The 9,586-nt window shown below is 40.8% G+C and overlaps 1 protein-coding gene across 1 annotated transcript; it reads left to right on the top strand.

Moving 5' to 3' along the window:
• The first annotated feature begins 412 nt into the window (after positions 1-412).
• On the top strand, positions 413-3,826 carry LOC128984116 (uncharacterized). Its single transcript, XM_054403399.1, has 2 exons — positions 413-2,190; positions 2,293-3,826. The coding sequence occupies exons 1-2, from the start codon at positions 413-415 to the stop codon at positions 3,824-3,826; spliced, it is 3,312 nt and encodes a 1,103-aa protein (XP_054259374.1).
• Positions 3,827-9,586: the final 5,760 nt, after the last annotated feature.

Here is a 9,586-nt window from a genome sequence, read left to right as displayed (position 1 = left end):
AGGTCTACAATCTGGACGCCCCAGGACAAAAGTTCACAACTCGTTCCGGGAACGTTCAGTTTGTGAATCGGTCCCGCCTGTATATTGACAATGGCGAAGAGCGCCGTAACACTGCGATGGGTAGATCGCTTGATGCCGAAATCATCGACGGTATTGCTGGTTTTTTTGTCTAGGGAAAATCCTTACATTGAGCATTACCGTCGATTGAGTAACGAGCCTTCCGTTACAGCTCACTTGGCATTTGAAATAACAAGCAGGTCTACTCATGGCCCTGTTCTCGGTGATCGGCAGACAGGCGTTGAAGTGCACGCCGTGCTCAGCAATGATGAAAACGACACTGAGCCCCGGAGACTGACAAATATGGAAATCCGGTTATGACAGACCTACATTTATTGATCTTTTACACCCACTGATGGAACCTTTCCAATATCCCCTACTCTACCCGCAAGGCACTGTGGGATGGCACGTTGGTCGCCTTGATAACAAGGGTGCCAAACTGACTCAATTTAAGTACTCGCGGTGCCTCCTACTTTCTGAACCTCGCTTCTCTCACCTAGGCCGTCTCTCACAAGCTTGGCAGGTTGAGATGTTCGCGAGGTACGAGGAGGAGAAACTGCGTTATATTAAGTTTACGCAGCTGAAGAACACCGATAGTGCCTTTCGGGTGGGGCCGGTTGACGAGATTCGGAATGCACAGCAGGTCTTGAACGACATCGCTCGTGATGAAACCGTCAGAGGCGAGGGTGGGGTGCAGGCAGGAAAAGTCTACCTCCCAAGTTCGTTCACCGGGGGACCCAGGTACATGAAAGTAAAATACGAAGACGCTATGGCATTCGTATCACGCCTGGGTTCCCCCACTTTCTTTTTGACGTTTACGTACAACGCGACTTGGGAGGAAAACAAGAAAGCTTGCCCTTGTGGAGGTACTCGCAGTGACCCTAGCACTGCTTGTAGAGTTTTTAGGATCAAATTTCTGGAACTTCTCCGAGACCTGCGCAGCGGAGCAATGTTTGGACGCTCTGTCTATATCGTCTACGTCATCGAGATGCAAATGAGGGGCCTTCCTCACGCCCATATTGTATTCAAGATTGACGGCGACGGACCAGATCAGGCGTCCGAAATTGACTCCATCATCCGCGCGGATATTCCCTCGGAAGAAGAGGCCGGAGGCCGACTGAGGAAGTTGGTCCTCAAACACATGATCCACGGTCCATGTGGTAATGATCATAGGACTGACTTCCTCTGTTGGGACTCTGCAAAGGGTTACTGCACCAAATACTTCCCCAAGCCCTGCTGTGAAACCACCCACGTCGACGAGAGGGGATTCGTCCAGTACAAGCGAGATTATACCAATCAGGGGACAATTGTTTCAAGAAAGAGAAGCATCAGCGTTCATGATGGCTGGGTTGTGCCGTATAACTCCGCACTTTTATTGAAATACGAGGCCCACATCAATTTGGAGCTGGCGTCTACTCGCCGCGTGATTAAGTACCTCTTCAAATATCTTATGAAGGGAGGATCTCTCCAGAACGTCACAGTTACTCCCTTCAGTAAGCAAGATGATGAGGTACAGCATTACGTGACGAAGAGAATGGTGGGTGCCAGTGACGCGTGCTGGCGCTTATTAAACTTTCCAGTATCAGAATCTGAGCCGGCCGTTGAATGTCTTCCCGTCCATCTGGAGGGCAAGCAGTCCGTCCTGTTTAGACCTGGCCAACTGGCAGAGGCAGCCGCTAGGAACAGCTCCAAACTCACCATCTACTTTGACCGGCATCGTATTTCAACGTTTGACGACGTGACCTATCAGGGTTTCTATGAAACGTTTGTGGTTCATGTCAAGCGCCCAAAAACTGCGGAGATATACGAGCACCCAGACGGCGTCCATATTATCACTGCCCGACAGCGTGGGGAGAAGGTGTGCAGAATGTTTTGGGTCTCTCCGAGCAGGACAGAACAGTACTACCTGCGTATCCTGCTTATGACTGTATCTTGCCGTGGTTATGCCGACCTCCTGTCCCGCGGTGGACCCAACTGCCGCACATTTCAAGGGGTCGCGCGGCATCTCGGCTTGGTGCAAGACGAACAGGAGTACCACTACGCACTGCGCGAGGCCGCCACTTTCATGACTGGCCCAAGACTTCGTTCTTTCTTTGTGATCCTCTGCAACATGGGGGCTCCTGCAGCTCTCCTGTGAGATGCTTTCCGTGATTCCATCTGCGAGGACCACATAGAGCGTAATCCTCTCGATGTTGAACTGCCCTACAAGCTAGGTCTCTTCGAGATTGATCGTAGTCTCCGTCGGCAGGGCTCTTGCGTCGCAGATCACGGCCTCCCCGATGTACACGATGACACGACGGAGTTGGGCAGAGAACTGCTCTTACACGGCGAAAATCAACAGAGAGCGTTTGTGGAGGAGTGGGTGCCAAAGCTCTCTGAAGACCAACACCGTGTATTTGAGTACGTTACCTCCGTTCTCAACGCCCCAGCCAGTGGAACGTCGTCGAAAATCATTTTCCTCGACGGTCCGGGTGGCTACGGAAAGACCACTCTGATTCGTGTCATCCTCGCATACGTGAGAGGTTGTCGTCAGGTTGCACTGGCAGTCGCCAGCTCTGGGATCGCCGCGGGTAACATGCCTGGTGGTACTACAGCACACAGCATGTTCCGGTTGCCGCTCGACTTCGGTGACGGCACCGGCTTTTGGAACATTACCAACGGCTCCCAGCGAGCAGAGCTCATCAGAGCCGCAAGGCTTATTGTCTTTGATGAGGCACCGATGGCACATCGGTTCGTTTTCGAGGTTCTCGACAGATCCCTGCGAGACCTCATGCGTTCCAGTGAGCTATTCGGTGGTAAAATCTTCCTCTGCTGTGGTGACTTCCGCCAGATCGCACCCGTCGTCGTGAATGCTCGAACGCCATCTGACATTGTTTGCGTTTCACTTCGGGCCTCCCATCTCTGGCAGCACTTCAAAATCTTTGCCCTGACCACAGCTCACCGAACTAGTAGTTCCACGGTCTATTCAGATTTCCTTCTCGGGGTAGGCAACGGTACTGTTAGTTCGACAACTTTCTTGGAGGGACGGAACGAACAAAGTCTAATTCCGCTGCTCGGGATTAGACAAGTGACGTCTTTGACTGATTTGGTCGATTCCGTCTTTCCCGCGAACGTCCTACTCGACTCTGATCTGTGTTCGCGACGCACAATCCTCTCGACTCTGATAGTGAACGTCAAGGAGATCAACGACCACATCCTGAACTCCCTTGACGGTCATCTGTACGAGCTGAGGAGCGCCGACACAGTGGACAGAGAGAACGACGATGGCCTGGATGTCGACGTACAACTCCTGAACACGGCTACTGGCAAGGGCGTACCAGACCATGTTCTGCGGCTGAAGATCGGCTCTGTTTGCCTCATTATGAGGAATCTCAACATCGCTGAAGGACTCGTCAACGGCACTAAAGTCATTGTAATCGGCATCTCCAACCGTCTGATTACAGTGAGACTTCCCGGACAGACGCAACCTATCGGAATTCCCCGAATTACGTTTACGTTCGCGTTTGTCGAGGGTTCGCCGTTACGTATTCGTCGACGTCAGTTCCCACTGATGTTGGCCTATTGCATGACCGGACACAAAAGCCAAGGTCAGACAATAGATTCAGTCGGTGTTGATTTATGGACCGATTGCTTCACGCACGGGCAACTGTACGTCTTGCTCAGTAGGGTCAGACATCCCGACCATATTGTCGTTCTCGTCCATCCCGAACGTGTCCGAGATGGAATCGCATACGCAAAGAACATCGTGTATGACGATCTCCTTCTCTAAACCGGACTTGACACCAGCAGTAGGCTAGGGGATCTGCTTCATCAAAACTCCCCGTCGTGACTTGACAACACCGGCAGTTGTACATAGGGGGCCTGCCTTACCAAAAGTCCCCGTTGTTGTACATATTTCCTTTTAGTTATTTTTTTTTTAAATAAGTAGTTTTTTGTGTGTTTAGTATTCTAGTTTGACAATACAATAGGGGGCCTACCTTATAAAAAGTCCCCGTTGTTGTATATATTTTTTTTCTTTTTTTAGTAGTTAGTTTAGTTTAGTTAGTTAGTAGTTTTTGTATATATTTCCTTTAAGTAGTTAGACAGGGAAACAAACACTACTTCATCTATTTTAATAAATATATACATAAATATGTACTATAATCTATTTACTTCATATAATACTTTACTATTATCAACTTGTTAACTTATCAGTCTACATCAATCTACTTATCTTATACAAAAGTTTACTAACTTGTATATTTTTTAAATAATTGCAAATATGGTTCCGACGTTTCCTGGCCTCCTCGTGGTGGAACTGGATATGCCATAAAGTATATGGCTGACCGACAGCGAAACAAACATTACTTAATCTATTTTCATAAATATATACATGAATATCTACTATAGTCTATTTACTTCCTATAATACTTTACTATTATCAACTTATTAACTTATCAATCTAAATCAATCAACTTATCTTATAAAAAATTTTACTAACTTGTACATTTTTAAATAATTGTAAATAGGGTTCCGACGTTTCCTGGCCTCCGATCTACTACAATCTATTTACTTCATATAATACTTTACTATTATCAACTTATGAACTTATCAATCTCCTCTTATATATTCATGAAATCGTTATTACTTTAATGTCGATTTTCACTATAACGAACCCTACTCTCCTTATATTTGCGCTTCGCTTGACGAACAACTCAGTTGTAAAAATTACTTAACTAACATACTCTCTTACCGCAACTTTAAAAATGATTTTTTTTATGAGGTGTTCCTTAAGGTCGAGCTCGAAAACATTGATGGTTTCACTTCTTGCTTTGTTACAACTTAACTGTAATCTACTAATGACGACTAACAGCCCAGCGAACCAAAGTTCAATTTTCTACGTTTTCTGCACAGCAAAAGCATCAGTGAACTTAACGATAGTGTTTAACCACAATAGATCTTATGACGTGTAAAAAAATCACTTCTTTACAATATAACTTTATTTTAACAATTGCAGAGATTAATGTATTTTTTTTATAAAATGACTATATGTTAACATTTCATTTGTTTTTATCCATTATTCACTCCGTCAGACGAAAGAAGTAGTACAAGACACTAATTCTTTCAATAATCAAAGATTTGTCCCCAAAACAATCCGTAGAGTGCTGTGCAATTTGTATAAACCAGTCTTTTATCTGGATGTTAAAGTTTTTCTTATGACGTCTTTCAAATATCACCAAGCAAATTATAGTGTTTTAAACGGTAACACTAATAAGAGACCAATTTACATATCATAAAGGGGTTGTTTGCAGTTGTTTTGAGGATGGTTTTAAGTAAATAGACTTCTCATCCCATTGTAAATTTTGAAGCACGTTTTTCGTGTCTAGTTCATGTACGTGACACATGGGCGCTGTGTCGACGAAACTTTGTTTCTATTATTTTAGGGTTAATTTCTTGATTTGTGCTTTACTGTTTGGTTATATAACTAGAGGACGAGTTATTGTTTATAATTAGATCGTATTATTTGGTTAAACGAGGTTTTAAATGGCTGTAATAACGGGAAACAAATTGTAAACAAAACACGACCTCTACATAAATCGTACAGAACTAACAATAAAACTGTCTTCAGCTGTTGCATAAGGATGAGAAATCTACTAAGGGAGTATGTAAGGGAGTATGTTTTATCTATGGTAAAACCTTTGAAAACATTAGTAATTTTGTTAACGTAACAAATTGACGTTTATTCAACAAACATGTCTTGTGTAACCAGTGAACCGTAAGCGACTTCCGTCAAGTTTAGGTCCAGAGTTGGCAGACCAGCTTTAACTAGTTTAAGACTTAAACTTCGAAACGACCAGAAGTCTGCCTCAGAGTACTTAGTTAGATTGCTTAATATTACTGTTTGAATAATTATAACTACAAATAATAAAGCCTTTAATATCCTTTGCCTTGCAAAATGAAATGTTTATTGTAGAGCGTATTTTACAGTAGCTGGTTTGGAGGACCTTTGCTTTGGCATTTATTTGTAATCGTTATTTCGGGAAATAAATAAAGACATCATTTAGTATCCAACCAATACAAGGCAATCCAATCGGTAACCAAAGGTATTTTTGATGTGAATATTTATTTATGCAATTCTAATACAGTACTTATAAAAAGCAAAAAGTACCGTGAAACTATTTTAGTGAACAAAAGAACTGTGCAATTGATTAGTTAAGCCATGGGTGTAATTACCGGAACTATAGAACCAAATCATGTTTCTTTTATGGACTTTTGCAATATAACTGACACCTAACTCCAACAAGCATCAGTAAAAAAAGTATAAAATGAGTCTTATCTGCTCCGCAGCAACGCACGGCACTCACAATCTTACCGAGGAAGAAAGCCGTTGAAAGTGACGAAAACTTTCGTTGTCCATGATCTTTCAGCATAAGAAAACGGATTTTTTTCCCCACAAGTATATTGGTATCCCTCTTAGGAGTCTTTTCTTGGTAGAATCAGTGTCCTCACTTCTTGGTTGTTATCATGGGCAGGTTAAACGAAGCTAATATGCAAGGACTGGTCACTGCTCCAGATACAGACTTTGAAATGGAGGATTTCAGACGATCTGTCATGTATATATGTTGAGGAAAATCAAATCATCAACCACGTTGACAATGATTGTCACTTTATGTATCTTCCGGTTTAAAAAATGAAACATCTACATCGACCCGGGGTGTAGTTCAGTCTTTAGTTTAAAAAAAATTTCGTACGTTTATTAAAATTCTGGTATGTAAATAAAAAAAAAACTATGGGAGAATATATAAATACCCCCGCCGCAGCAATCCTGCAGACTAAGCTAATTTCCATTTGCCTGATTGGATTTTCACTTTAAATATATAACATTAGGATTAACGAGCACCTAGGTTTGAGATTACAGAAATAATAATGAGAAATAATAAAGAATAATAAGGAAAGAAGAAGGGGGGAATAATAACGTTTTTTTTTTGTAAAAAAATCTAAGTATAAAACAAATAAATTTGCAAGTTTTATCAAAATATCTCCACAAATAAGTAAACTACAACAGTTTACCATAAAATAACATAGGAATTTTACATTTTAATTTTTTTGAATGTTCTCCTTAACCAATAACTGTAACAAAAAACACTTCAATACACAAAATTATTTGTTTTTTAAACTCTTTAAAATGGTCTAGAGAGAAGTTTGGAAAATTAACGATTTGAGGGTCAAAATAAAAAAAAAACTAATTTTTACTCTCCATAAAACCCGTCCCCATGGTCTGATCATGATGATTCGTGAGCTTGTTACACTCTTGTACTAAATTACATAAAAATCGGATGGTTTTTGCAATAGCTAAAGCACTAACGGACTCACGTAAATATATGAATTTGAACGGGTGGTCTATTTGGCCTCTGGGAATCTCAAAACAAAAATAGTAAATCAGTCCTGGGCCCAGGTATTATCATGAGACCTAAGTAATAGTTTATTCCCTATATGGGAATTTTGCTAAAAACTAGGCGTTTAGCTCCCCCTAAAAATGTTTTCTGATTTAAGGCTTACCTATTTAATAGTTGCATTAAATTCAAATATCATGGAAAGCAAGGCGGCCTATTTCACAATCACGTCACAACAATCGAAAAAGGTTTACTTAAACTGAACCAAACTTATATTATTTCACTACAGTTGTAGTACTGTATTGAGTGCAGTGGTCTACTTTCGGGGTGAACACAAGATCAAAAAAATGTTCATACATATTTCATTAACAAAATATACTTCGTATGCTAATAATGAAAATCCTATGGTTCTTTGTTTATATCAAACGTCTGTTTAGTAAACAGCAAACAAAGTGGGATTGAAACACTTTGGACCTACCAAAAATTGACAGAATCATCTCCAAACAACATTTTTCTCGGAAATCTTGGAAACTCGTTCCCTAAGAGATATGAACTTTATTGTTACGTCAGTTGAGCTGTCAAACGTTCTTTACAACGTGACTCATGTAATGATGATTTTGAAATGTAAAAACTGAGAAAAGTATTTATAGTATACAGTGTTGAAATTCATATCCATAAAATATTTTAACTCTAGATATGGGAGGACTAATGCTGTGAAAATGCACGAGGCAAGAAATTGATAAAACCCACTGACATTCCACCCAAACGCATATCTACTGCATCGTTACGACAAGTTAGAAGTAAAATAATAATGGGATGTGTCTTTTGTTTTGACAATTGCTTGCATAATATTGCCTACATATTCTGTCAAATATTTATACTGTTTTGTTCTAAGTATTCTTATATTAATTTTTAATTTTAATGCACTCTAATAATATGTACATAATATGTAACTGATTTCACCACAATCTCCATTTAAATACCATTTCCAATAGTTAAATGTTTTCCTCATAGAGCGCATCAGTATCTTCAAATCCTAATGGTTTCAAGACTAGCTCTCCGATTGGTCACTGATATGTATCACATGACCAACTCCTTCCTTCTGTAGAGGGACTCTTGGGCAAGTCCTGTTGCTATGAGGACTTAACATGCCTTTTCTCCCACATTTTTAAATATCATAAACCCCTATACCAACATAAATATTTACTGCTGGCTTATAACTTATTATAAAGACAATTTAAGTGCCTTTTAACATCGTATAGTGAGAAAAAGTTAACTTATCAACATTATAGCATTTCAGGATTCATCAAAGGGGGCCCCCAGTCTACGCATCAGTTTAAGAAGAAAAAGGTTAGTGTATCCAATTTCAAAATTACTATAATACAGTCCACATTGCTTTCTAATTAATACGAATTCCCCACATTTTTGTCTCATTCTCGTGGTGAACAAATTGAGCAGGAAAATGTGGGATTTTTGCTTTCGAGTTTTCCACAGCTTACATGGACTCCTTGGGAACCACAAAACTGACATAGGATGAGCTCCCACTTAGTATTTCTATTATTAGTTTGTCTACCGGTGGGGCACGCACAATTTTTGCTGTCACATGTTCTGTGCCTTACCAGCAGTTCACCAAACGCGTTGGTCTCCTGCTCCCATGCAGCGTCCTGGGAAGGAACATAGATACCCCCAAATTTCTTCATTGTTTGAACAAATTCCTCTTCATTATTTGAGCGGAGCGAGCGAAGTGAGCGAAGCTCTTTGAGATCGGAACTTATGCAAACTATGTAATCAATTAACTCAATAACGGCTGAACATATTGAATCCAAACTTACCAGGGGTATTTCGACAAATATTTTTGATGTTTCGAAACAAACAAATTTCAATTTGATGATGCCTGTACAATTTAAGACAGAAATAAAATTTGCAATGTTTAACATGAGTCTTATGAGTTGCCATGTTGGTTACGAGATAACAACGTAGATGTAAAGAAAGAATCGTAGCGTATGCGACTCGACATTCTGTACCCACGGGCACCTCAGCTTGCACATGCACATATGGCCTATTTACAAAAGACAGTACAAAAGAAAAGGTGTCCGATGAATACCATTAAGCGTTGATTAACAATACACCGATTCGCATAATTTCTGGCGGCCTTA

Source organism: Macrosteles quadrilineatus, unplaced genomic scaffold (genome assembly GCF_028750875.1).
Source record: "Macrosteles quadrilineatus isolate MER2022 unplaced genomic scaffold, UCM_ALF_1.0 Scaffold_2__2_contigs__length_208266976, whole genome shotgun sequence".
Lineage (NCBI taxonomy): Eukaryota > Metazoa > Arthropoda > Insecta > Hemiptera > Cicadellidae > Macrosteles > Macrosteles quadrilineatus.
This window is presented reverse-complemented; position numbering and strand designations above follow the sequence as displayed.

Excerpts from the sequence above, each read along its gene's own strand:
- LOC128984116 (XM_054403399.1), top strand. The coding sequence starts at position 413 with ATGGAACCTTTCCAATATCCCCTACTCTACCCGCAAGGCACTGTGGGA. Across the intron at positions 2,191-2,292 it reads GGGGCTCCTGCAGCTCTCCT|TCTCCGTCGGCAGGGCTCTT; the intron begins GTGAGATGCTTT and ends GATTGATCGTAG.